We start from the raw sequence: 13553 nt of genomic DNA, 5'->3' as shown, positions 1-13553 counted from the left end.
TTTTTTTAATGATACACTAATTCCTATTGAATTTCAGAAAAGTACCTTGGGTGGGCCCAGGGACAACATACTCAGGCATTTTCAGTTCTTTCTCCTTTCTTTTTCATTTTCTCCTGTCTTTTTCATTAGGTACATTCCTACCTTTTAATGCCACCATCTCTTTTGGTTCAAATACTCAAAGTTGCCAATTCTCAAGATAGTGGTGAAAAAATTTTGGCTGGAGCTGAAACCACTGAGAAGCTACAGCCCTCTAACAGATTTTAGCAAGGGAAATCACTTTTGTTGATTGCTTGCCCATTTCTCCAGCTCCTGCACAGAGGAGCTGATTGGGACTATTTAAGAAGGAGGTGTGTCAAGGGTCATGTGACATCACTTCCTGATGTGATGTCACTTCCTGTGAGGTCTTTGAATATGGCTCGCTGGCCCACTGGGTGATATCAAGTTCGTGATCCAGCCCCACATTCAAAAAGGTTGGACACCCCTGATGTACACCATGATCCAGAGGATTGATAGTAGGGGTGTGTGAAACAGGTCGTATTCGATTCAGATTTAGCCTGAATTGAGGCATAGTGATTCAAGTAGTTGATTCAGATCACTGTCCCAATTCGATTCAGCCGAATCTGAATCTGAAGATTTGTTGCTGATTTAGAGATTCAGTGATTTGGCCATAGATACAGCTTTAAATGTTTTTTTCTACATATCTTGAGGTACCAGGCGCAGCTCGTGAATACTGAGGTGGTGGGGCAGATGGAATGTTCCACAAGAGCATGGGGTGCCGTCCACATACTTGGCGGTGGACCCCCCCGTGTCCCCCTGGCTCAGCGATCGGCCATGGGGGGACCCCAGGTGCACCTCCAGACACAGGAGGCACCAGTCACCGAGCTGGGGTGGTGGGGGCGGGCCCGTGTGCTCTGCAGTGGACCTGGAAGTGGACCAGAAATGCTTCTGGTCCACTTCTGAGTGCGCTGAGGACCTCCCCACACTCCCGTGGGATGCTCCATCTTCCCCAGCATCTCAATATTCACGAGCCGCCTGGTACCTTGAAGTATGTAGAAAAAACATTTAAAGCTGTGTCTATGTCCGAATCATCGAATCTCTCCGAATCAATTCGGAGGGTTCCAACTTGATTTGGAGAGATTAAAGGGTCTCCTGATTTGATTTGGATTTGGAGATTTGGTTACCCAGTTGGGCCAAATCTCCACCGAATCAGATCAGCAACTGAAGCTTCGCATAGCCCTAATTGATAGTTGCTTACTAAGTTATACCACTGCAAATTCTTATAATTAAGCATCTAATTTCATGTATAATCTAAATTATTTTTTATGTTTGAGATTATTCATTTTCTTTTTAATTTTAGCAGAATATGCATTCTGTTAATAATCAAAAAAATTCAAGTACTGGTTACCCTGTAAATTAGAGGGGGGCCAGTGGGAAGAGAGGAGGGAAACACACCCTTCATCTAATTGACCTGAACTCAATTATACATTTACACTATTAGTTATACTATTAATTATATATTTTATATGCCTAATAAAAATAACACAGTCACAATTATCAGCAGTTATCTTGGCCTCTGTTTCAGTTGCAATATATATTATTGCATTGCGTGAGCAATATATATTTTACTAAAAACATCAATAAGTTATAGATCTGTTTTGTATGTGTGAAATATAGAAAGATAAATGTTTGATGTAGGTATAATTTAATTAAGATATTAAAATCATTCAAATAAAGAGATACGTATATATTTGCTTTCAATATTAGATGCTCTTTAAAATTCATCATTAGATGAAGATAACAAAGTTACTCTCAATATTTATTCCCTTTTATCTATAAGTACAAAGTATGCTACAGACAGGAAATAACTGATCTAGGCATTGGAAAAATGTCAGGCATAGTGAATGCATATCTAATGTTCTAATCAGGAAATAATGATTTATGAGCCTAATTTAAGGTTTAGAAATGTCACTCCATGTGTTTTTATTAATCATTAGTACTTTAAGTGGTTTTGAAAGGTATCCATTTCATAACTTCATAATGTAAGTTCAATGCTGAAATGGTCCAATTACAGTTGTCAGTTGTGATCTGTGTGTGTGCTGCCCAGGTATGCCAAGGATGTTTCTTATACAGGGGAAATACAGGGGAAAATCTCAGTTGGTGTAATCCCATTTACTTTAATGAACAATAGTCACAAAACTTGTATTCATTATATAGACCATAATGTTGCAGAAGATGGGGTATTTGATTCCTTTATTTCACTACTGCCTTGTCCTGTCTCGCATTATTAGAATCTATATTTCATGAGATGTTTCTCTTCATAAACCATGTTTTGACTGGCATACTTTCTCCTCTCCCCAAATTTTGTAAAGAGAACTAGACTTCATTTGCATTACCATAGAATGCCAGATAGGATTCATTTAGACTACTTGAGCATCCATTTAGACTAGTTGTGTCTACTTTTTGAGAATTTTTTGTCAGATGCCTGTGCCGACAAGGCACAGAATTTGGCCAAATGAACTTATCCTTCAAATAGCATTTGTGGATTCATATACTGAAGAAGAAAGCAAAAAAGCTCTTTTTTGACTCACTACAATTACCATTAATGAGGTTACCACTTTCAATCCGTCATATTTTTCATTTGGCAAATGTTATAGCTTCTCTCCAATTTGCTTTAAAACCTGTTTTTAAAGAAAACTTAAATAATTTTAGCCCAAGACTATATTTCTAAGGAAATCCTCCATTTATTTCTAATGACTAATGACCCAAATTGTGGTTTTAAAAAAAGGAATAAAGATAATAACTTATTGCTTTCTACTTTTAAGCTTGAATTATTATTAACATGAAGTTTTAAAAGGAAAAGTGTTTTAGCAGTTTGGGAAAATTAGGTGTCACCCAGTAATCTTTGCTTAGACTGCAAGTCCTGATGCTTGAGATCTGTTATAAAGTGTTACAGTTCTGAAAATTAAAAGGAGATTTTGATTTAAAAACTTTCTCCTAGACATGAGGCATAACTGCTTTTTATTAGACTTCTTAATGATATTTTTTTCAAATATAACAGATAGAAACCATATGTGTTAAAATGTCTAAAAAATATACCTAGATGATATTTCATAATGGCAAGTGCACCCTTATGATCTGCCAGATAAGTGAGACACTATTTTTTAAACTCTCTGTCTAAATATTTACAGAACAGTCTGACAGATGCTAAATGGGAAATGGCGATAGAAAGAAAATAATAACGTGTGTGACTAAAAAACCCCCTTTGTTACAAGGCAACAAAGGATTAAGTATCTCAGGTTGATAACAATCACAGTGTATTGTAAGTACCTGAGCTTCTCTTGGTCCCTAGATATTCACATCAAAGAGACTGGTAGAAGGATGTCCCCAGCAAACAGGACTCTGGATAATACTACTGCCATTAGTCAAGCTAAGCCAGGGCATGTTGGACCTTAAAGGCAAGATCTATCTGATTTTATCACCGTTCTCTTAAAGTAGGTGAGACATCAAGAAAGAGTAGCTTAGATTTTATTTGATGCCTTGGATTAAAAGCCATTTATTGTGCCTCATTTTGTATATGACCCTAAGGCTTTTATTATTTGAGGCAATTTATAAATAACATAGAAGGCCAGATCCTTGACCTGGGGAACTTGGGGACGCTCCATTTGCTTTAATAGAGGCATACATTTATATAATGAACTAATGAAGCTGTTACATCTTGAGTACAGTTTTGAAAGAAGAGACAGAATTGAAATCCTTATTTAATAGTTTATGGGTAAAAATCAACATGGGTTTTAGAAATAAAACATCCTTCCTTTGACCTACTTTACTCCCTTTCGAAAGTAGTGTTTGGACTTAAGTTACATTTATTGCTCTACTGCTTAAAATAGATTTTAAAACATTACTTTTGTATTTTTAAATACACCTTTATTTTCCACTCAAGAGGGTTTGTTTTGAGTATTTTTCTTTTTTTTTAGTATGACTTCATTAATACATATTATAATGACATCTTCATTTATGATGTGCCAGAAAGCTCTGTAAAGACAAAATTCTGAGATTTCTCTTATGTATTTTATGTGTATATATTATCATTCAAAATTTAACTTTAGGTAACCAACCTGAGTTCATAGAGAAAAAGTATAGGTTTGCTAGGGGCTTTGAAGTAATCTTTACCTGCAGCTTTACTTAATTACCCTTTCTTTCTTTTTTATGCCTGGTAACAGTGGCACCAAGTTGGTCACTTCAAGTGGAGACACTACAGTACGGATATGGGACTTCTCAAAGGGTGAATGCATCCTGACTTTGGAAGGGCATGCCAGTGCCATCTGGGGCTGCTCATGGCACTCCTGTGGAGATTTTGTGGCTTCTGCCTCCATGGACAACACTAGCAAAATATGGGACATTAATAGGTATGTAGTTATTAAGCTATTTAGCCAATTGATAATTGCAATTAATAGCAAAATGTGGTGTGCTTTAATCCAATTAAAGAAATAACAAGTTGGGTCCCCTTCCTGTAAAGCACAATTTATATGCCTATGTGTTTTGCTAACTCAGGGCTTCAGTAAGAAGATATTCAAATGAAGTAATAGAAAGTAAATATAAAACTCATGCATAATTGGAAAATATAACTTGATACCTTCTCATCAGATTTAGAGGGCCATTTTCATGGTTATCAACTGAGAGTCCCATCACTGTACTTAACCCATAGAATCACATGGCTTTTATCCCAGCTTGGCATTTGAATAATTTAGAGCAAAACAGTTATGATAAATAGCGTTCATTCTACACTGGTGCAGATCTCAGAGATAGGATCAAAATTTTCTAAGGAGAAGCTCTGTTTATTTGCCGTAATGGGTGGTTCATTGAGATAATTACCCGGGTATGCTTCTTATACTGCGGCACATGCATTTGTATAAACAGCAAAATGAATGTCAGTGCTGAGAAAATGGCGATGTTGCACTTTTGAACTAAAACACATCGAAGGTGTTTTCATTCAGAAGCGCATTGCCACCATTTTCTCAGTGCTGACATGCATTTTGCCATTTATACAAATGTGTGCAATGCAGCACCAGGTGCATCAGCTCGTGTGCTCCACAGACTCGATTAATCGAATCTGCTCTGACACACCGGATCTCTGGCATGTCGGAGCAGACAAATATATGTGTATTAACGCCCAGTGTGTATAAGCGTTCAGTATTTTTCTCCCGGAGCAAAAATTGCTGCTCCAGAAGAGAGATAACTCAGAAACAACTAGAGTTAAATCACTCCTGAGAAAGTTTCTCCTTCAAGAGTGAATGTCTGTGCATGTTGTCTTCTGAGGGAAGCCAGAGCACATCCCAAGGAGCTTTGCTTCTCTCCTCCACCCAGGGAGACTCTGCTGCTCCAGCTGAGCAGGGAGCAAAACATGTTCCCTTCAGAGTCCCCACACTGTTCTGCAGGGAGACACAAGCTGACTCAGAGCAGTCCGGGTCAGTCCATCAAGGATGCCCTGTGCAGGAAGACTAAGGAAGCCAGCAGATCATGCTGAGATGTGTGCACAAGCGCCCTTTGGCTGCACAGCATCAGCACTGCAAGCTCCCTGCTCCTCAAGGGCTCAGCATTCAAATGCCTGTTCAGACATCTCCAGGGTGAATTTGTCTACCAGAAAAGCAATCCTGGGAGAATTTTCCCAGAATATTTGAACTTGTGTAAGTAACCTTAGCAGAGAGCTCTTCATATTTTTTACTCTCCTTATTAATTATGTAACCCTCTGCCTTATTACTGTACACTATTCAAACCCGGCTTCAAAGACAGAATTATTGATTTCTGCAAGGGCTTTTCAGTACTGCTTCAGCCCTTTCTAAGGTGATCATCCCATTTTCTAGATGGGACACTGAAATGCCGTAAGATCAAGGTCAAATTTATCCAAGCTATTTTAGGGTTCCCAAGTTATCTAGGACCTTTTCTTTCACAGCACTGAGCATTATATAGTGTTTGATAATAGATTTGATAAGCCTTTTTTTAAGAAGAGTTCTGTCAGAAAATGCTGAGCTAAAATGTCAATTCTATTGAAGCTTTTGATAAAAAGCTAACAGCCTACTTCTCGTCCTGGTCTTCCTTGTCAGTCAACTAATGCATTAGCTGTCAAATTCCCTGTTTTGCTGAGTTCCATAGCTGACCATCTGGTGGGATACTGGGTTCCCAAACTGTCCAAGACCTCTCCTTGCCTACCTGTCAGCATGCCAGCCTTCATAATTTGCCCATCTGTGGGGCATCAGTTTAGTTCCCCACTTGACATACTTCAACAGAGCTGATATCCCTGGGCTTTGAGAGTTTTGGCACTTGTAGTAGCCTGCTAAGCTGAAGGAACATGGGAACCAGGGCCCTGAGGGCTACCAAACTCCATGGCAGTTTTGACATTTTCCCCAATATTTTCTCATGCAAAATACAAAACTTTTAAAGTTCCATCCCAATCTGGGTCAATATTTTTTTCCCCAAAATTTGATACTTACTTTGTGAGATGGAATGTTCCTGTTCAGCTCCCATCAACTTCACTTGCAGCTTTAAGTGCTCAACAGTTCAACAAATCAGACCCCAACACCTTGTGTCAGGTAATGGGAGAACAGGAAATATGCCATTCATGACCACCTGTGAGATATTTATAAGTAACTTGCTGTGCATGTTATAGGAATTTTGTATCAGAAGCAAAGGAAGAATCTAATTCTCCAGTACTGTATACAATTGTCCTGGCTGTGAGAATGCCCTTTCTCTCTGTAATCCCCTGCTTCATTTGCTATGAGAGATAGTTAGACGTTTTCATCAAATCAGTTTTCCAATTAATAAAGTAATTTCAATTAAACCTTCTTTTTCTTTTTCATTTTGGAAACATGGAATGATTTTTCTTTTTAAATCAACTTCACTTTACTTATACTTTTTAACATTATGTATTATGTAATTAAATACTAGCATTATGTGTATATATACAATGGCATGTGTGGACCAGTAGTAAGGGTGAGGCCACTCTCCTTTTGTGTTTCACAGACATTTGCCGTAATATTCAGAAATTCTGGCTTCTATTTTTGGGTCTGGAGAGAAATATAACTGGGGAGTGTAGGAGACAGACTTTTCTGTGAACCCTTCTTAATTTTGACCCCTTCTGCCTTATCTCCTCCAGGCTGTTCCCTAATATTTTATTTCTGGTCTTGTTTCTGAATCATGGTTTGAGCTTCTTGTACAATATTAATTATTCCATCTCCCAATCAACTTAGTCAATCATTCAATTTTTCCTTTGCCCTTGTTCCTCAATCAATGTCTCCTCTGCCACTAGTTCTTTTCACTTGCCCACCTTATTCTCAGTTGGTACTGCTTGTGTTGGCTCCCAGTCTCCATACTTCCATTTCTGTTTCCTTCCACAACTTCTAGTCCAAAGATCTTTCTCTTTTCCCTGCTCAGGGTCCCATCTGCTTAGCTAGTCCACCTACCTATTAAATGTCAGCCCCTGCCCCAACACATGGGAAGCCTAAAGCATTTCAAAGAAAAAAAAATCTGTACTTTTTTTTTTTTTTTTAAAGAAGAAAACCAATATATTTTTCACTATTCCAATTCTCAGAACTGGATGGACTGCTCTGGCTGCAGTTTAAAAAAATGAATAAATGAGTTAATAAATAAAGCATCACAATCACAACTTTCCACATAGACATCCAACATGTAGAATCTCTGCCTGAATAGGTAAAGTTTGGAAAAATTATAAGCAACTGAAAACAGAGTCATCTTCTGTGAAAAGCCAGGCAACCTTATGATAAGAGAAACTGGTAGCACTAACGTTTTATAACAATAAATAATATTTAGTATTACATTTAGATTTCCTGTTTTGTTTTCCATCCCTTTTTTGTTTCCCTCTTCTTAACATCTTGTGTCCTTTTGGTACTTTCAGCATCATCCGAAACATGTTCATGACCTCTAATAAACAGCACTAAGAATAGCCTTAGTTTTATGTCTGAGTGGTTTTGAATTTGTGTATGGGAGGTTGTGTTTAGACATCTTAAAATATCTTCACCAAGGAATCTTTTGTAGTCACAGAAATCAAAGCAGAAGCTCTCCACCACCCATGCCTCCCACTCAAACTCATTTGCAACTCTCCTTCCTACCTTCTTTGCATCTGATATGCATTTTACATTTGGAATTAAGAAAGAAGCAAACACCAATACAACTGCAAATAAGAAGCACAGTGACAATGTGCAAGGCTAGCTATCAGCACATAATCATTTAAATCGTAAGTCACATGAAAGTCATAATGGTTAAAGAGAGAAGAGGGGGTACAAAAATGTAGCCTAACAAGCCCTGTCATACATGGAAGACTCAAAGAGTATTAAATAGGAAGCTTTGAAAACCGCAGTGGTTGATTGTACTGTGTGTTCACAATAATCTGCATTCCTGTTCATTTACATTAATATTATCTAATAAAGACCAAACAGAAATAACATGTATTCAGCTAGTCTAGTGAAGTTGATTTGTTCTCTGTGGGCATGTCTACATGAGACGCTATGTCACTGTAGCAACACGGCATGGCAACATAGATCAGTGGGCACAAACCGTGATGCCACAGCTATCTTGCTGTAGTGATGCGCTCCCTCCCTATAGTGCATCACTACAGCAACATAGTGGCTAAAAATAACTGTGCACCGCTGGCACGGCACAGTAATGGCTGTTACTGTGCTGTCATTTACTATTTCCTTTAGGTACTTCCTTCCTAAAGGAAGTGCTAAATGACAGTGCAGTAACAATGGTGTCATAGGGGCACATGTAGATGCACCCAGTAGGTGGGTCTACACATTCATTAATGCACTGTAGTTACTGCACATTAAGTTTAGTATATGCATAACCAAGTACTAAATCAATGCACAGTAACTGGCACTTCCTGTGCAGTAGCGCTGTTGCATGGGTCTTTACTGATGCTAACTGCACAGTAGCCTAATAATACTGCTTACTACCATATTAGCATAGGTTTTGCCCAGGACGCTACTGCACAGTGTTATTAGACTTCTGTGCAGCTAGTGTCTCATGTAGATGCACCCTGTATGTACAGTGTGTACAAATTGTGTTGAGATGAAATCTGGTTATTCTGATCCTTAAAACAGAAATATATTTCTCGTTTCTTTTTTTACGAGGGGCAAAGCAAAACTGTTCTTCAGTTTTCAACATGTTTAAATCAGATAGCTCAAAATTCATGTTTTAACAAGAATATTTGCTGTTTCTCAAGTAGTATAGTGTAGATATGAAAATAATGTAGAAAAATCAGCAGCTTTTGAAATTCTTAAACTTAAGCTTTTATGCATTGGCCTACAACATATAAATCAGAATTCTCTCCCATAATTAATGTATTATAATGCATAGGACTTCCATTCATTTTACAACTGTTGCTAATAATTATATCATTTTAACTTGTTTGCATTGGAGTAGCATGCATAGAATCTAGACAGGGATTGCATCACAAACTTAGCCAGTTCCCCTCTTGTGGACGCTTAGTATCTTAGTGACAATTCGGGATTCCCCTGACTTTAGAGGCTGCCATAATTTTACCAGGATTGGTGCAGATAGCAGTGATCTTAAGCTATTGTTGTCCCTTTTTGCTACCTTACTTACAGCCCAGATGCATCTGAAGATTTATTCTGGTATGGAGCCTTATTCCTCTGCTATACTGGAATTCAAATCATTCATGTTGCATCATCAGTAAAGTTTAACTTATTCAGGGTTTGAGACCTATATTAGGTATTGGCATTTGCTGCCTAACAGCAGGGGCTTTGATAGTAGGAGAAAAAAGGAGACCCTTGCTCTTTGTGCCAGTAAATGTGCATGTGACTATTGCTGGTACACAGTACTAAACCTATTTACACAGATTGTTTTCAACATTTTGCATATGTTGAGTACATACACGTATATAATGTTCACAAGATACATAATTTCTCACAAGAAAAATTAGATTTTAGAAAGTATGTATGCAGATGCAAATAACAGTGGGAAAATGCCTTGTGTTAAAAGAAAATTCTATGAGTACAAAGTCAATCTCTCAACATTTAGGAAACTCCAGAATTAGAATTTTTTGAGCAGTTTGAATTCCACTGAAAGTGCACATGCACTTCTCATAGAATTGTTGCTTATAATTGTGTAGCAGCAGAGAGAGTGCTCTCTGTGGTATCTCCCTCCCCTGGAAACCAAGGGCATTGCCTTCACAATTCATAACGACTCTTCAGGTATGAGAAAGGTGAGAATTCTGAGCCCCTCTCCTTTTAATTTCTTAGGTTTTTTTAGACATGAAAAGACAGGAATCTTTTGAATAGCTGTGTTCATTCAGGCCACACATCTCTACCTTTGGATGCTGCCCTATGAGGATGTGAAAGGCAGGATGGTCATGACCCTTCTTCCACTCATCGTAGCAAGACAGAACTTATTCAGTATGTGACCCTCTAGTTCTTAACTCTGACACAACTCCACAAAATTTGTCAGATCTCTGTAGAATTCAATTTTAATTCCTGTAAAAAACAAAAGAAAACAAACCCCACAGTGAACTGGACCCATCTGATTTATTCTTGAGGCCTGGATTTCTCCCTACACACATACAAACTGTATGAACCCTGCTAACTAGATAGCTTGACTACCTAATAGTTTAGGCTTACCTCCTAGCCTTCAGGCTTCAATCGTTGCCTTGAACTGATACAACTAAGGAACCTAGGGAGGCTGATCTGTCCACAGAAACCCTAGGTGGAGCTTAGTGTATTCTCATAGGGGAAAATTATATAAAATTGCCAGAGAGGTCTATAAGCCTCACCCTGAATTCAGGGCTAGTGACAAGGAAGATTCTCCCATCTTGACACAGACAAAAGTTAGCACACCACAGAACCTCCTGATGTTAGTAACATATCAGTGTTGGCACCGTGCTTGCCACTGGAAGTCTCTGGTCTCATATCCCTACAGTCACGCTAAGAGTAGCAGTGTGCTGGCCACCTTTAAGCAAATCAAACATTCTTACTGAATGCTGCCGTTGAATTTGCTAGGGTGATCCTCCATATACTTCGAGGAGCCAATACCTATCCCATTTTATGGAGAGGAGGACAATTCACTTGCTGATACCAAGTAAGGAACAAGGCCAGAAATTCCTGGACATGGGACAATGGAGGAGCATTATAGCCTTACATTACCTCCGGAAGACACTTCATTCTTATACTGAATGAAATAATAACCCTGGCACCCACATCTAGTGATTTGAAGGCATTCCGAGAACTGCTTATGGAGAGATGTATGCAAGAAAAATCTCATTGGCTGGCTGTTTGATCAAATTGATGGCATTGGGACTGATTCAGAGTTGCCCCCTAGTTAATGAAGGGTTGTACCCATCTAATCCAGCCTCTTTGGCCATCTCAACAGTGCAAGAAAAATCAGTATGACAAAAGGACTCAAAAAGTGATGGACCAGAAGAAGTTCAGTTCTTCTTCTTCTTTCTTTGGAAGGGAAGTCTCCTCCTCCATTTCCCTTCGAGTCTGATTAGTGAACTTCCAGACCCTCCTGAACAAATAAATTCTCCTATAAGTAATTTTCCACATACCCACTTATTTGAAGGCTTGTCTTATGTCCCTGAGCATCCACTAGAGACTTTTTGCCTTCATGCTGTACAGTCAGTGAGCTCCAGCCCTGCTTGCTTTCTACTGAGAGACTGAGAGGAGTACTGCTTGCTCCTCCGTTCCTCTCAACAACTTGGCAAGACATGGAACTTCTTGTGTATCCTAGTAACTTCAAAACTCAGGAAGCAGTCCAAGTCAATATTTTCTCTTTTTCTTCTCTGCATTCTTCTAATATTTTTGCTACCCTGGGAAGAGTGATAGTCATTTCTTGGCTGAGGCATTGCACATTTCTCTGATGCCACCTCCCACCTCCTGGGATGATAGCACCCCAAGGAAATACTATTTTTTGTATTTGTCAAAAAAAACCAACAAAACTTCAGTGGTTCACCATCAGTTGAACTCCCATTTTTCCTTCCTTTTATACTTTTATAACAATAAAAAGATACAAATATTTATATTGTTCTTTCATTGAATTACCTTTCCCACAGCTGCCTGTTTGGGAATTTCTGGCTGTGCCATTCATGTGAAGCTCTGATCCCAGCTTCTCAAATTAATGCATAATGTCTTTTTTTGTTGTCTGGAGGAGACTGGTATTCCTGACAATTCCTATAATTTGGGTGACCAATTAGAGGCAAACAAAAGAAGTCATCCTAATTGACATGTTGCCAAAAACCTTGTGCCCCTTGGCCTGCTAAGGGCCTTCATGAGGGAGACCACTTGGCCTGGATGGGTGACAGATGAGGTTTTTGAAGACCCAGGAACTCCAACTGCAGTACAGTTTTCTGTCCCCAAGGCTTCTTGGCCCTGTGAGGCTTCCATGGAAGTTCAGACAGATGTTACCATTATGTTGTGCTAATGCCTATGGGAGATGAAGGGAGCAGTCCCACCACGGTCAGTCAAGGCACGGGGCATCTCAGTATCCCTGTCTGCTAAGAAGCCACTGCACTCACCAAAGATGTTGGCAGTACTTGAGCTCAAAAGGGCATACATGGCACCTTCCTCTCAACACATAGCATTCTTCTCCTGCATCCCTGCACTTTCTTGCATGAGACACATTCATGCTTAAAGTGGTACCATGATCATGCCTAGCATGGTTATCTGACATAGAGTGTCTCTGCTCCCCACAAGGCATATTCCATCCTCAGCATTGACAGCTTGCCCAGGGAGCATGTCAAGATCTTCCTCAGGCACCTGATAGTCACCATCTCTAGTGCTGCCATGTTGTACATGCTTACTGGAAGACAGATCCTGCAGAGATGAACTTGTAGGCCCTAATATCTTGGCAAAATAATCTGTGAGTTTTCTAACGGCTTCTTCTACATTCAGAAGGATATTGATCATGTCAGGCTCAGACGAGGGGCCATTTTCATTTCTCCCCTGGCTACTAAGTCTCCATTACAAAAGTAGGGGAACAAAGTGAGTCCCCTCTTTATGCCACTACAATTCTATCAACACCCCAGCACTCAAGACATTTGGCATTTCCAAGAATCAAAAAGAGTTGTAACTATTCTGAGATTTTCTCAAGAGGACAGGTTGGAAGAGTCACACTCCCTGACAGACATACTTCACCAAGCATGACTTTGTAAGCCTGGCTTACCTGTTAATGAGGCAATAATGGATCTAGCCAAGATTATATGGGAAACTCCTACATTTTGCAACCACACTGGCAGGACTCTGGAAAGGACCCCCTCTAGGGATACTGAGTAGGCATACTCAGTACTCCTCCTAATACTTCCTACCTGGTAGCTGTAGTACTGATTGAGAATGCCAAGCTGAATAGGAATGAGAAACATAAGAGATTTGTATCAGTTTGGTAAAAGCTACTATTCCTTTGCAAGTCTGTAATTCAGAATCACCATTACTAGGCTCTCCTAGCAAGTTGGTATTTCTGAGTCTATGAAAAGATAGCAGACATTGTAGACTTACGTGCCCCAAACAAAAGGCAGTTACTATCTATAAATG

The 13553-nt window shown here is 39.2% G+C and overlaps 1 protein-coding gene across 1 annotated transcript in view; it reads left to right on the top strand.

Annotated features, from left to right (window-relative positions):
• Positions 1-13553, top strand: part of LOC102373348 (sperm-associated antigen 16 protein) — a 723196-nt gene that overhangs the window by 559415 nt on the left and 150228 nt on the right. The window contains exon 8 of the mRNA XM_006034344.3: positions 4221-4406. Coding sequence (XP_006034406.3) covers positions 4221-4406 — 186 coding nt within the window. The remainder of the gene's footprint in view (positions 1-4220; positions 4407-13553) is intronic.

This window comes from Alligator sinensis, unplaced genomic scaffold, assembly GCF_000455745.1.
Source record: "Alligator sinensis unplaced genomic scaffold, ASM45574v1 scaffold1203_1, whole genome shotgun sequence".
Taxonomy (NCBI): Eukaryota; Metazoa; Chordata; order Crocodylia; family Alligatoridae; genus Alligator; species Alligator sinensis.
The sequence above is the reverse complement of the archived record's forward strand: the minus strand, read 5'-3'. Positions and strand labels throughout refer to the sequence as shown.